We start from the raw sequence: 15,804 nt of genomic DNA on the forward strand, positions 1-15,804 counted from the left end.
TTCCAGACAAAATGCTAAAACAGATTCAGCTTTTTTATGAGGATGGTCATTCTTGGTCCTTGCGTTTAGTTTTATTAATAATTCAGATATTTACATACAATTAATAAATATGTATTAATAGAAAAATGTATGCTGTACCATTTCTGTCTAGAAACAATTGAGAGAATAAGGAGCCATTTTATGATTTTTTTTAGGTACTTTTGTGTTAGAAGTAAATGCCACTGATGCAGATGATGCCACATATGGGAACAGTGCTAAACTTGTTTACAGCATCCTGCAAGGGCAACCATACTTCTCAGTGGAGCCCGAGACAGGTGAGTCCTCCAAACATATGGCTGAAAATACATTCTCTACCCACAATCTGTTTGGATGTTTTTTATGCCTTTTGACGGGTGAAGCAGGTTCAAAGTGGCTGACTTTTTATAAGCAAAGAGCATGCTATGTCTCCTTAGCTATAGGAATGCTTTATGTATAATTATTTATGTGAATTTTACACATGACTGAGCTGGGACAAAATGTGTTATTAGTAACAGGTCATATCCATGCATTATGCTGGAAAATATGTTCAGTTTGACAAATCTGACACAAAAATAAGATTTCAAATATTTCATATTTTTAGAAAAAAAATGACGTGATGTTTTTACATTTCTTGCAAATAAGCATATTGTAAATTGCATTGTGTGCTTTACTTTTACAGCAACTTTAAAGGCACAGTTTGTCGCCCGTTACTCCCCCTCATGTTGTTTGGACTTGTATGCATTTTCTGTCCTCTGCATAACACAAAAGCTGAGAATTCAATGATTATCTGGTTGGGTGAACCTAATACAATGACAGTATAATAGGACTCATTTTAAAGCATCTACGAGTGTCAGCAAAGGTACTGTATGTGAGGAGTTGCAAAACTGCTAAACACCGCCTCAGTCAAAAAAAATTATAATGATATTAACTGAATGCTCTCGGCACCTATTATAGGTTTATCAAATAATTTTGCTTCAAATCTGCTTAATCCCGGCCTCAGGCCATTCAGAAATACTATACTAGTCAACATTTCAAGTGGATCAAAAAAAGTTCATCAAAGTTGTCTTAAGACAAGAACAAAAGTATTGTTTAAAATTTAAGATGACTTTTAGGAAAGGTTTTGATCCACTTGAAATGTTGTCTAGTGTAGTTTGTTGGCAGAATCCATTAAGTGTCTGATAAAAAAATCTGTATTTACAAGAAAACAGATGCATTTATTGGGGTAGTTTCCCGGACAGGGGTTAGACTCCTAGACTAAAATAAATGTAAGAGTTTTCCTAACTGAAAACAGCTTGCACTGACATATCTTAATATACTGTACATCAGTGCCCTTTGTTTTGCCTCAAAATGCACACAATTAATGTTTTTAGTAAGACATTTTTTTTAATTCTAGTTATATTTCCTAATTAAACTAAGGTCTAGTCCTGGTTTAAGCTAATCCCTGTCCAGGAAACCAACCCATAGGGTTTTGCATTTTAGCTCCTTATATACAGCTGGCTCATTTTTCATGCACTTTAGTTAGTGATACACTGTAAAAAGTGAAAGTTGGATTAGCTTAAAATATTTAAATTGGTAACACGAAAAAAAAAAAGATTACCAATTGAAGTAATTTCTAAATGTTTTTTTTTTTTTCACTTTTAATGTTCTCACTTAGTAGATTCAACTTTCACTTTTTACAGGGTATTAAAGAAAACAACCTGGGCTGGGTTTCCCGATAATGATTGAACTTAGCACTTAAGAGCGCTTTCTACGAGCTACTTAATGAACATTTGTTGTTCATTTACGTGCGTTTCCCAAAGATTAATACATTTTTATTTAGTTAGGACTCGTTCCACTGCGAAATGCCTTCTGCATTTTATATTATAGTTTAATTAGATTATTATTATTATTTGTTGTTTAATATCTATGTTTATTTATTATTATGGATTATTACATTGTACCGTAAATATTTATTTGGTTTCAGATGCCATTTCCCTTCAAAACTTTTTTTACTGTAGATCAGTGGTTCTCAAACTGGGGGCTGCGCTTATGGTGCCAGGGAGGCCCCAGTTTTATGTCATTTTATAAAATACATTTATTTATCATGAATTCTCTGTAATTAAACCTAAAAAAAATAAGGCTACTAACCAGCGGCACTACTTTATATAATTTCATATGTTTTGTTTAATTAGAATGTTATGTTTTAGAACACATTTGTCATAGATTTTCTTTGGGGGGCTGTGAAGGAATAAACCGTACACAAGGGGTCCGCACGTTGAAAAAGTTTGAGAACCACTACTGTAATTTAAAACATTATCGTCATTGCAGGAGTGCAATTTGCTGGTCGTCCTGCAGGCGACCTTGTAACTTTGTTGTCTTACGACGCACTTATGAATTAACAATTACTCCAGAGCACTCGTAGATCTACGATGATTTTCAAGTGCTACTTAAGTTACAAAGCTTTTGGGACACATAAGTCTAAGAAGATTCGTACAATTGTTTTTACGATCTACTTAGCCTTACGATGCTTTTGGGAAACCCGGCCCTGATGTGATGTGAATTTTACCACTGAATGTAAACCTTTCACCTAATGTCATCATGTACGCATCCACAGAGCCATTTACAACACAGCAGAAAAAGTGTCATGGTGGTCACGTGTACCTTTTGCTAAAACTCTTCGCTACCATGTTAGGCATTAAAGGGAGTCATGATGTACCTGCACTGTAATAAATTCACCCAACTGAATTTATTAAAATATATATTTCTAAAGAAACATATACATTATGTTACGACCAACTTCATGTGAAAAACTACTCTATTTTGGGGTAAACTGTTGCTTTAAATTAACTTCTACAATTGTTATGATGCTAACTGGTGCACTTTCCTGTGCAGGAATTGTCAGAATAGCCCTGTCAAACATGGACCGGGAAGTGAGAAACGAGTACCAGGTGGTTATACAAGCTAAAGACATGGCAGGACAGATGGGTGGCTTATCTGGAACTGCCATGATCAACATCACCCTTACAGATGTGAATGACAGCCCGCCACGTTTTGCTTACAGTAGGATATCAGTGATTTGCAAGTGAATTAATATGATGTCACTATGTATTCACCATCATGTGTTGTTCCAAAGCCATATGACTTTTTCATGGATCATCAATGCATAAATGACAATGCTGTAAATCTCTTCAAGATTTACATGGCATACAATATGTGTTAGTTTGAAATCAACACAATTTCTATCATTTTAAAGGTTCTTACCACCTAAGCACTTATGAGTCAGCCAATATTGGGTCAACAGTGGGGCGAATACGAGCCAATGATGGTGATGAAGGAGAAAACGCTGAAATGAAATACAGAATTATGGATGGAGATGGCAAAGAATACCTTGATATTATTACAGATGAGATAACACAAGAGGGTGTTATTGTTGTCAAAAAGGTAAACGTGATACGCTTGTGATGCTCATTTTCAGCACTGTGCAAATACTGAACGTACAGCCAACTCTTCTTGATCTATTCTAGAAACTGGACTATGAAAGCAAGCGAGTATACACTGTGAAAATTGAAGTGTCTAACACACATCAGGACCCCAACTTCTTACATCTGGGGCCGTTCTCAGACACAGCCATCGTCAAGGTCACAGCCAAAGATGTGGATGAGCCACCGATCTTCAGCAGACCTCAGTATGTCTTTGAGGTCAATGAGGATACACCAAAAGGCACTGCAATTGGAACCATTACAGCCTGGGACCCCGATGCAACCGATTATCCAATCCTGTGAGACTCTTAAATATGCAGTAGTTAAAGTGTCTGGGGAGTGTTACACTCATATGAATTGCACCATACTGATAGTGTTGTTTATTTGCATGCTCTGTCTGTATTTTTTAAATACCTGATTCACTAAATTATGCAAATTAGATAACGCTGCCAACAGGCACACAATTAGTGTTGGATGCAATTTGCACGCATGCAATTCCCCATCTTGCATGCTGATTTTAAATTGCAGGCTGGGGAGGCTGCATCAGATTACCGCGATCGGGCATAATTTACTGGAACTGTATACCATCTCTTCACTGCTGTATTTGCACCTGAATTGGCTCTTTAAAAAAATGCAAAGTGTGCTCGACTGCTAAGCACGTCTTGATATTTTCCCAGCTATGATGCTCTTCTCCATTATTTAATTCAGCCATGATTGCTTGAAAAAGTACACAAACATCTATTTTAAAGAACATTCGGTTAATAATAGTTTAATGTAAATTGATTTAATGCAATCTCATTTGTAAGTCACTGTGGATAAAAGAGCCTGTTAAATACATATAAATGTAAAGAAAAAAAAATGACAAATTAAATTGCGCAACCTGAACTAATAAACCAAATCAATAGGCATGTGACAACACTAATCCAGTGCAAAACTGGACTGCAGGTGGTTTGTGAATAGACAAACGTATGTGAAATTGTGCAACTGTTTGTTATATATACAAGGCTTAACAAATTAATTAGACCACCACCCAATGTAAGGTTTGTGCCTAGGGTGGCCATTCGTGCCAGTTCCGCCGGACATGTCCTGAACATGTTTTTGGGTTCGTTCTCCGGAAGTCGCGTTGGTCGACCGCATACGTCATCAAGGTTTAATATTTTGGGTTTAATTTCAGAAAAGCAACCGTTTCATTTCAAGGTAAGAATTAAACTATATGGTTAAATGTCTTAAAAGATATAAATCTTAATTTTCAATGTTTTTTTAACCGAAATGTGAGAACCTCGATGACGTATGTGGTCGAAGCAATGCGACTTCCGGAGAATGAACCCGAAAACATGTTCGGGACGTGTCCGGCGGAACTGGCAAGAATGGCCACCCTATTTGTGCCACTAACAGAATTGGTGATTATCAAAAAAAGTGTTATGTTTCTGTAATGGTTAATCCAGTGTGAGCTCTTTAGTCACAATTCAATTTCTAATGCTAATATATAATTATTGATATTTATGAATATTCACATTTTTTGATTCAAAATTCTAATAGTATTATTAAACATTTGAAAAGTCAGTGATTATAAAAATACTTTCATATTTTTTATCCTTCTCACACCTTCCCATAGATACGCAATAGATCAACACACAGACCCTGAGAAGCTTTACCACATCGACCCCAGGAATGGATCCATCACAATTCTGAAGTCTCTTGACAGGGAAGTGTCAAAGTGGCACAACCTATCCATCCTGGCCAGCGAGATGAGTATGTGAAAACACAATGTTTGAAATACAGCTTGCCCACGACATATTTAGAAATACAAGAATGAGATTTATTTCCCATATTCTTTGCATTACTCCTTCAGATAACCCTCACCAAAGAAGCCGCATTCCTGTCTTGATAAAAGTTTTGGACGTAAATGATAATGCTCCAGAGTTTGCCATGATATATGAGACATTTGTGTGCGAGAATGTAAAAGCTGGGCAGGTAACTATATATTCAAAACCCTCCTTCGAAAATAATGATCTCATAGTTTGTGCAAGCAGCTTATTACATTATACAGTTACGTGGAAGGGATAAGCGCCATCTAGAGGTCAGCAGCGTATTACAACCTGTGATAATGTTTTAAGGTTGCTTGCATTATGCATCAGATTAGACAGGTGTAATTTTCTGCATTCATGGTTTTAGAGATATATTGGAGCATCTGACCCAACACCTACCCTTAACCCAACCACTTCTCAACCATATAAAACACAACACACAAGTAAAAGCACATATTTATTGCATACATTGACCAAAAAAAAAAACGACAGTATAAAAGTATTCCAAACAACTCTTGTTGTTAACCTTGCGAACTGAATCCATACAATAACTTTATATTAAGAACTCTGAAGGCAACGCACACATTCAGGTCTCATTCAAACATAAACCGAAACATTAGAGGATGGCGCAGTCTGCCCCAAGAGCCAATATTGCCTCACATTTCAAGATGACATAATGATGCAACCAATCATGAGACACACAAAACCATTGGTATTTCACAATAAAAGATGACGTATTGCTGCTTATGACAGCAGTTTTTGAACAAGTGTACACATCGGATCTGATATTTACAGCAGATAGTGATCGCTTTCGCGTTTTTTTTCTTAATATAAACGATCGTTTGACAACACGTTACTTGAAGGGTGTTCATAAGACTGACATGACACCTTCATAATCATGACATGACACGTGCCATAAACATGAAGGAGATTTTATGCACATTTATGACAACTGTCATTAAGTGTCATTCTTTCAGTTATTTCACTTTTAATGCCAAGATGACATTGTTTGAGATGTCTTTGTTATGACAACTTGACATAAACCAATATATCATAACTTTTCATGACAACTTGACATTACCAAGATAACATAACTGACCACTTTTTACCAGCGATACAAATTTAATTTGTCATTAAAATGTAATTAAGTGTTATTGCTCTGTCATAGTTTTATAACAGTGTTATGAATATTTTTCTTGACCTCAACTACAGTGGTACAAATGTAATATGTCATTAAAATTTCTGAACCCTCTGTGTGAGAAAGAAGTTTTTTTTTTTAATGTAAGGTATAATCTTTTGTCTGTTGCATTTTGTTAAGGTATTTCAATTATTTGACATAGTATTAATGTATTTTAATGATAAGTTCAATTTGTACCACTGTAGTTGAGGTCAAGAAAAATATTCATGATGCTGTTATAAATCAATTTGACAGTATTAACACTTAAAGGAATATTCAATTTTCTTAAAAGAAAAATCCAGATAATTTACTCACCACCATGTCATCCAAAATGTTGATGTCTTTCTTTGATCAGTCGAGAAGAAATAATGTTTTTTGAGGAAAACATTGCAGGATTTTTCTCATTTTAATGGACTTTAATGGACACCACCACTTAACACTTAATTCAACACTTAACAGTTTTTTCAACGGAGTTTCAAAGGACTCTAAACGATCCCAAACGAGGCATAAGGGTCTTATCTAGCAAAACGATTTTCATTTTTGACAATAAAAATAACAAATATCCACTTTTAAAGCACAACTTCTCGTTTAAATCCGGTCGTCATGCGCTAGCGTGACCCGACGCAATACGTCATCACTTCAAGAGGTCACAGAGGACCAGTGTTGGGGAAGTTACTTTAAAAAAGTAGTGTTTGCTCGTTACTCGTTACTTTTTAAAAAAGTAATCCATTACTTTACTTAGTTACCGCCTTTGGAAAGTAACTTTTTACGTTACTCGTTACTTTTACGTTACTTTTATGTTGCCTGTATTTTGAAAATATTTTGGAAACACACACAAACACACGAACACATACACACAATACCCTGTTACTCAGGCATTTGATCTTGACATTGTTAAAATCTTGTCCTTTTTACATGTTTTAACACTGTACATTTAACTTAAAATATTTAATTGTGTACAAGAAAACAGCTCTTATTAATGAATTATTAGTAGCATGTTGTAGTGTCTCGGGAGATTGTGCTCATTGTTAAATAGCTCTGTGGCTATACTGCACTAGAGCGGCAGTTTAAAATATAAACCCAGAATTCAGCGAACGTCAAGAACAAGAAAAAAAAAAATAAGGCCAAGACGCGGGATTTAAATTACGTTACACGGACCATGTATAAATTTCAATGTTTCTGGACAGAAATAACAACTTTGTCTGGTATTAAAAAGCTGCACATTGGAGTGCTGGCTGCTCCCCGCGGTGCTGAAGACGCGTGATGGCACATATACACAGATATCTACGTGCAATCTATTGGAAAGTGGAGGAGTCATTAGTTGGGTTAGTAAAATAACGAAATTACAGCTTTTGTAAAGAGATATATTTTTTTAAGTTTAAAAGTGCAGAACTCTTCTCAAGGGGAAGAAAGCAATACTTTTCCCCTTACGTGCAACCTATCGGAACGCCCAGATGAGTTAGTTGGGTTAATAAAATAATTAAATTATAGATTTAAGTGAAAAAAAGGGTTTGTAAATAAAGTAAAGTGGAAGTAATAAAGTAAAATAACGAATAATAATGATATAATAACGAATAATAGTTTCCAATAGGTTGCACGTAAATATCTGTGCTGCCCTCCGTCCGAGCGCGTCTTCAGCACCGCGGCCAGCACTCCAATGCGCAGCTTATTAATACCAAACAAAGTGAACAAGTTGGTATTTCTGTGCAGAAACATTGAAATTTAAACATGGTCTGTGTAACATTATGTAAATTCCGCGTCTCTGTCTGATTGTTGTTTCAGTTTTCTTGTTCTTGACGTTCGCTGAATTCTGGGTTTATATTTTAAACTGCCGCTTCAGTGCAGTATAGCCACAGAGCTATTTAACAAGCACGATCTTCCGAGATACTATGCTAAGATACAATTAATACAAAACGAAATTCACTTCAAACGGAGTGGGTAGACATGATTTTGACCACTTTATTAAGTTTGTATTCGTAGAAACCTTTCCCTAAAGTGAATTTCGTTTTGTATTAATTGTATCTTAATTTCAATCAATGTTTTATCAACCAATTGCTTGAATTTAATAAATAAGAAATAAATAAAAGAAAACGATTTAGTTTTATATTCATGTTTAAAAAAATATATTTCATTCAAACATAAATATGAAGCTGAATTGTTCTCTTTAATTTATTTCTTATTAAAATATGGCAATTGGTTGATAAAACATTGATTAAAATTAAGATGCCTCCATCCCTCAAAAGTTAGCGTCAGCTGCTTCTTGCTTGCCATGATTTCTTTCCAGACTGATACGAGCCTCTGTCATGTGTGTGGACCTTGTGACTATTGCGCAAACGCGCAGATGGCAGTGTCGCTGTCAGATCTAACCAAAAGTAACGTTGCGCTGAATTGGAAAATGAACTACGTTACTTTACCAAATTTTCAGTAGTAACGCGTTACACTACTTTTTTCTCAAAAAAGTAGTTACGTTACTGTAACGCGTTACTTTGTAACGCGTTACACACAACACTGCAGAGGACGAACGCGAAACTCCGCCCCAGTGTTTACAAATGTGGTGAAAGAGGACCGTTCCTACGTTGTTGTATGTCAACTGATACTAATTAATGTCTTTGTGTTAGTTTATTGTTTAAAATAGTCAGCAAACGTGAGTTTTATATATGTAACACGTGACCTCCCTACGTCAATACGCATTTACGTTAGGTCGCGCTGGACCGGACCTAAACGAAAAGTTGTGCTTTAAAAGTGTATATTTGTTATTTTTCTTGTCAAAAATGACAATCGTTTTGCTAGATAAGACCCTTTTGCCTCGTTTGGGATCGTTTTTAATCCTTTGAAACTCCGTTGAAAAAAAATGTTAAGTGTTGAATTAAGTGTTAATTGTTGGTGTCTATTAAAGTCCATTAAAATGAGAAAAATCCTGCAATGTTTTCCTCAAAAAACATAATTTCATCTCGACTGAACAAAGAAAGACGTCAACATTTTGGATGACATGGTGGTGAGTAAATTATCTGGATTTTTCTTTTAAGAAAATGGATTATTCCTTTAATGACACTTAAATGACAGTTTAATGTAATGTTAACCCATAAAGCTAGGTAGTTTCTTAAGTTTGATAATTATTCTGCTGTCATGTTTATGACAGATTTATGACAAGTTATGATGTATTGGTTTATGTCAAGTTGTCATAACAAAGAAATCTCAAACAATGTCATCTTTGCATTAAAAATGACATAATAGAACAAATGACACTAAATGAAAGTTGTCATAAATGTGCATAAAATCTCCTTCATGTTCATGACACGTGTCATGTCATGATTATGAATGTGTCATGTCAGACTCTTATGTACACCCCTTTAAGTAAAGTGTTACCGAAATAATTTGACTGCTTTGTATGTTTTGTTTTATATGAAATAATACATTAAAATAATTATAGCCTAATATTAAAAATATAATAAATAAATGGGTATGTCATGAAATGCCTAAAAAGTCTAATGTGTAATATGAAGACAATTATCTCTGGAAGTTAAGATAGAAAATCATTTCCCGATACATGTCATCATTGCAAAATTGTACCCCAATAAATCATTTCATACTAAGTTTGACCTGCTGCCAATAAAGGCACTAATTTATTAAATGCATCTGGGTCATATTTGGGGGAATGACAAATGACCGAAAACAATTGTATGGGTTGGAGGATAGGTTAATATATTCATATGTTATACTATACTATAGTTTTATATAATATGTATATAAAGTGCCTAAAACAGTGGGTGTTATTCTGCTTAACTGTCTATCTTTCCAGCTCATACAGACAATCAGTGCAATCGACACGGATGAACCTCTTGTGGGTCACAAATTTGTATTCAGCTTGAGTTCCCCGAATTCAAACTTCACCATCTTTGATAATGAAGGTGAATAAATCTTCCCTTTGACGAATAAATCTTCAAGCTTATGTAAAATTCATGTGCTTTATCTTTTTATTTTTTGGCACTAGGAAGAATAGATTTATATTTTGTTGTTTGAGTCAGCATAAGATCATATCGCCAGCTCTCGCTGTCTGAATATTTTCTTAACACCCCCCCTCCCCACAGATAACACAGCCAGGATTCTGACCAGAAGAAGTGGATTTAACAGGCGTGAAATGAGTGTCTACTATCTGCCAGTTGTTATCTCCGACAGCGACTACCCCATCCAGAGCAGTACGAGCACGTTGACCATACGTGTGTGTAGTTGTGACGCCACTGGCAACATGCGTTCCTGCAGCGTTGATGCATTACTGCTCTCTGCTGGCCTGAGCACTGGAGCTCTAGTGGCAATCCTCCTCTGCATCCTCATCCTCCTAAGTGAGTTTATGCTCACCATATGCTTGTACACAATAACCATTATCTCAGTGATGCCCCAGATTTGTTTTTATAACCCATGTCACATCAATTTGTAATGAGACAACAAACTAAGCCTGGTGAAAGCCACAGCACACTGCAATATCAGCAGTCATTTATGTCAGACTGCATGATACATTTTGAAATTCGGCCAAAATCATGTGTGAGCCCTGCTTTATAGAGGGTACTGGTAGATATTTTAGGTTGGTTTCTGGCCTTAACTGCTAGATAATCTTTTAACAACTATAAAAAAAGGCTGCAAAAACAAATCAATAAAATTGTTGTCAATTGATTTAATTATCGATTAGTTGGTCTGTCCAAGTCAAAGGGGGCATTTATGTACAACTCAATACTTGTCTTTTTTATTTATATTTAAATAAGTTTTACTGTTTATAAACTGGACTAACGTTTGTGGTTTATTTATGGTTTAAAATGATCAAATCATGATTATATTGGTTAAACTCAATTCAAAGCTTTTTCACTACACTTTTACACATAAATGCCCTGATTTATCTTAAGATGCAATGTAAAAGACAGATATGATGATAGGACACATAAAACATATGCACTATTTTTATTAGGAATTTGGCAGAAATGTTGCCTGTCGTTGACAGAATAAAACACAATGGGTGATTTTACTTTACCTATAAATAGTAAATGTAGATAAATAATCTTTAAGTAGTCTTTTAATTTTTTCAATGACTGTAGGTGCTAAATTATCTATACTGTGTAGGATTTAAAGTGGTTCCCTTATGATTAAGACCCAAATAAACCAATTTTAGGCCCTTTCCATTGCATAGTACCCCATGGTTTAGGTCGGCTCAGCTCACCTCACTTTGGCTTGGTTAGCTTTTCCATTGAGTTTATTACAGTGAGACTGTTGTTGGAATGCTATACATTCCCATACATGTATTTATTTCTCAGTCCACCACAAAATTTAAATTGACCACCACAAATAGATGTTTGCCCATCGCGCTTATCAGTACCTCTGTCTCACATGACAGTTTCCGTACAAACACCCGTGGGGTCAGCCGACGGCGCTCTGCTGAGCCTCATTTAAGTTGCATTTAAGCATATATTCGGACGTGCACATCGCGAATGTGCCGCCACAAACTGCAAGCCTGGAAAAAAACAGGTATGGATGTTTTTCATCGCTAAAAGGGAGTTTGGGAATTTACAGCAAATCACAGATGACAACAGGTCTACTCGAAAATAAAGCTAATCTTTACATTATAGCGATGAAGCTGTTAGTGACGTTTCTATCAGACCAATCAGTGATCTACAGTGTTTTCGCGTCATGTTTGGTATCAGCTCGGGTTGCTTGGAACCCCAACCGAGGCGGTACTAAAAAAAGTATCGGGTACTACATACTGCACCAAGTGGAAAGCCCCCAAATGTAAGCTCACCCGACCCAAACTGTTGGGTACTATGGAAAGGAAATCGCCATTAGTACTATTTTAAGACTGTAAGGCTGCCACTATACCATAAACCTGCTAGGTGTTTCAGCTTATTTTCAACAAAAAATCCACAAACCAGATCTTTTAAAGGGGACATATCATGAAAATTTGACTTTTTCCATGTTTATGTGCTACATTTGGGTCTCCAGTGCTTTTATCAACCTAGAAAATGTGAAAAAGAACAACCCAGTAATTCAGTTTTGGTAATCCATTCTCTGTAAGCATGTGAAAAAATAGGTCATTGAAATTTGGCTCCCATTGTGATGTCAGAAGGGGCAACCACGGCACTGCCATTTAGGAGAGATCAGCTCATTTGCATTTAAAAGGACACGGCAAAACGGCACATTTTTGCTCACACCTTCAAAGTGGCAATTTTAACATGCTATAATAAATGATCTATATGACATTTTGAGCTAGAACCTTACATACTTACTCGCATAAAGATTTATTTTACATCTTAAAAAGGTCTTGTGAAATGTCCCCTTTAACAAGGTACTCTTTTCCAGTGATCGTGGTCCTGTTCTCGGCTCTAAAGAAGCAGAGGCGGAAGGAACCGCTGATCATCTCCAAAGAGGACGTAAGAGACAACGTGGTCAGCTATAACGATGAGGGCGGTGGTGAGGAGGACACGCAGGCATTTGACATCGGCACACTGCGCCACCCAGAGGTGATCGAAAGCAACAAGTTAAGGCGTGACATCATCCCGGAAATGCTGTTTCCGTATCACAGACCTTCAACCATGAAGGAGTGCGCAGATGTCAGAGACTTCATTATTAGCAGACTGCAAGAAAATGACACGGACCCTTTTGCACCTCCCTACGACTCCCTCGCCACTTATGCTTATGAGGGCAGTGGATCCATCGCGGAGTCACTGAGTTCTCTAGAAACTTCTGTTACTGAAGGAGACCATGAATACGATTACCTCTCTAACTGGGGGCCGGAGTTTAAAAAGCTTGCTGACATGTACATTGGGAAGGATACAGGAACGGCCAATTAAGATGCCATTCAAGACTTCATATGCTCTTTATGTGAACTTGCTGGGCTACGAGACATAAAGGAAACAGAAAGAAGACACAAAGGATATGCTTCAATTGTTTTTTTCAAAGTTGTTTTCTAACAACACACGCTGAATTTCAGTTCTATGATGGATTTTTGTGGATGGTGTTGTGGTAAGGTGATTTAGTGATGATATTGTTTTTTGTTCACTTGCAGAAAAACATGACTAAAAGCAAAATGAATGGATGATTTTGTGAATATAAACATGACAAGACTGCCTTCATCTTATGACAGATTATATATGACTCCCTGTTCCTCCACCTATATGGTACAATATCCGGGAATTACATATCAGTACTACAGATACAAATATGGTGTGTTTCATGGTCCTATGGTGTTATGACAAGTAAACATTTTGAAGTAAAACAAAAGAAAGAGCAGTGAGATAGGGAGAGAGAGAAAGACCACATACAGTAAATGCTTTAAAGGGGTCATCGGATGAATTTTTAACTTTTTTACTTTTTAGATATTTAATTATGTATGTCAGCTCAGTAAAGCTAAAGTAAAAAACATGAAGTCAGTTAGTTATAAACTGTGAGTCTGAAACTGTGTCTTTCAGCAAGCCGTTCCAAATTTCCTCTGCTTGTTACGTAGGTAGCTAGTTCTTTAAATAAAACCACCCCCGAACTAGTGTTAATTTTGTCACATATTTTTTATTTAGTCTTACCGTGGGTGAGGCGTCAAATTCACGTCAACCACGTCTAGTTTACTATCTTCATTCATGCGTGAAAGCTGCGTCATGGGAGGGGCTTCTGCGACTCCGCTCACTTTCTGTAATCACGTCACTACTAGAGCAAACTCCTGATTGGTTAACGTGACGTGTTTTTGCGCCAAAGTTCAGATTTTCAACTCACGCATTTTCCGCGGCAACGCTCAACTCACGTTCGCAAATGCAACTTGTTCCGTATTTGGTAGTAAATGCTCATATGCATCCCTACATCGAACCACAGCCTTAAAGGAAACAAACGCAAATGTGACTGATTTTATATATGAAGAATTAAATTTGCGTGCGTGTGCCAAACACTTTACACCGGACTGTTTCGTCAACAATACAGCAACATGATCTCACAAAGTTCCGTGGCATAGTCACGGAATTTTGTGCTCATTTTTCCGTGGCATTCTCACGGATCTCCGCATTTTTCCGTGGCCCTGCTACGGACTGTCTTTTTCCGTGGCATTCTCACGGATTGGTTACTCAACTGCTTTTTCCTATTTTCAAACCATTTTCGCTTCGGTTTAGGGTTAGATTTGGTGTTTGCATTAGTATGTCACTTTAACTATTGGTTTATATAATTTTTTCTGATGTATTCTTTTATATTTTCTAAACTTTAAACAATTGTCGCCTGGCGTTGGGGTTAGAGTTGGGTTTGGGAGGGATGTCATTTCATGTAAATCTAACCCTAAACCGAAGCGAAAATGGTAAGAAAATAGGACAAAACAGTTGAGTAACCAATCCGTGAGAATGCCACGGAAAAAGACAGTCCGTAGCAGGGCCACGGAAAAATGCGGAGATCCGTGAGAATGCCACGGAAAAATGAGCACAAAATTCCGTGACTATGCCACGGAAATTCGTGAGATCAGGTTGCAATACAGAGCTGGACGCGAGTCCAAATTGTATTTGAAAGAATGGAGCTGTGCCATTACTCTATCATCAAGTTGTAAGTATTTTTAATAACTGGTTGTATGTGTCTGTTAGCTAATGCTAACAAACAATACATCTGAGATAGTAGTGTATAGTGAGACGTCTGATGTTATGTTTATATAATGTTAGTTATTTGAATTTGCTTCTATCAACTGTCTAAATTGCTGTATAAGTACAGCGTAATATAACAGAGAAGGGATCTACAGTGTAAAGAGAACAAGCCTGTGTTAAACGTGTTATATGGGCTTGGAGGTTGTCTGTCTGTATGTAGTCTATGTACAGTATGCTAGATCCATTATTACTGCCCTTACTAAAGCTGTACCGAGAACTGCACAATGACCTTCGCATAATTTAAAGACTAACCTAATACCCTGCTCTTTATGAGCATTAACTGTACCATAGACATAGTTTGATTTATACGTATGTTAACACATTGCATTCTGGTCATGCCCAAATCATCAGCAGTATAAAAAGGTAAATTAATGTGACATAAAGTTAACCAACCATTCATAAACATCCTGTTCAAACCTTATTTGCTAAAAAACTTCTGAATGCTCCTCTAGTTTTGGGGTTTGACTCCATCCCAAATCGATTTGGGCTGTGTTCCACTCCAGTTTTTGACACACACTCGCAAACTACCTTAAACACTTCCCCTTGGGGGAATCCCTGACACCATTTTGAAGTGCGTTCCACTTTGTCAAGTGAACGAGGGAAGTTTATAAGGACAGACCCTCGCTCCCTCGATTGTTGTCGTACCACACTGACCACATTTCAGCAGCTCGCGCTTTGCACAGTTCAATGGATGGAGGGAG

The 15,804-nt window shown here is 36.7% G+C and overlaps 1 protein-coding gene across 1 annotated transcript in view; it reads left to right on the forward strand.

Annotated features, from left to right (window-relative positions):
• The window catches only part of cdh10a (cadherin 10, type 2a (T2-cadherin)), a 28,112-nt gene extending 13,419 nt beyond the window's left edge, over positions 1-14,693 (forward strand). Inside the window, exons 4-12 of the mRNA XM_065276410.1 lie at positions 195-314; positions 2,890-3,057; positions 3,251-3,438; positions 3,522-3,775; positions 5,092-5,228; positions 5,329-5,450; positions 10,261-10,369; positions 10,550-10,801; positions 12,801-14,693. Coding sequence (XP_065132482.1) covers positions 195-314; positions 2,890-3,057; positions 3,251-3,438; positions 3,522-3,775; positions 5,092-5,228; positions 5,329-5,450; positions 10,261-10,369; positions 10,550-10,801; positions 12,801-13,291 — 1,841 coding nt within the window. The 3' untranslated portion in view covers positions 13,292-14,693. The remainder of the gene's footprint in view (positions 1-194; positions 315-2,889; positions 3,058-3,250; positions 3,439-3,521; positions 3,776-5,091; positions 5,229-5,328; positions 5,451-10,260; positions 10,370-10,549; positions 10,802-12,800) is intronic.
• The last annotated feature ends 1,111 nt before the right edge of the window (positions 14,694-15,804 follow it).

This window comes from Paramisgurnus dabryanus, chromosome 6 (genome assembly GCF_030506205.2).
Source record: "Paramisgurnus dabryanus chromosome 6, PD_genome_1.1, whole genome shotgun sequence".
Lineage (NCBI taxonomy): Eukaryota > Metazoa > Chordata > Actinopteri > Cypriniformes > Cobitidae > Paramisgurnus > Paramisgurnus dabryanus.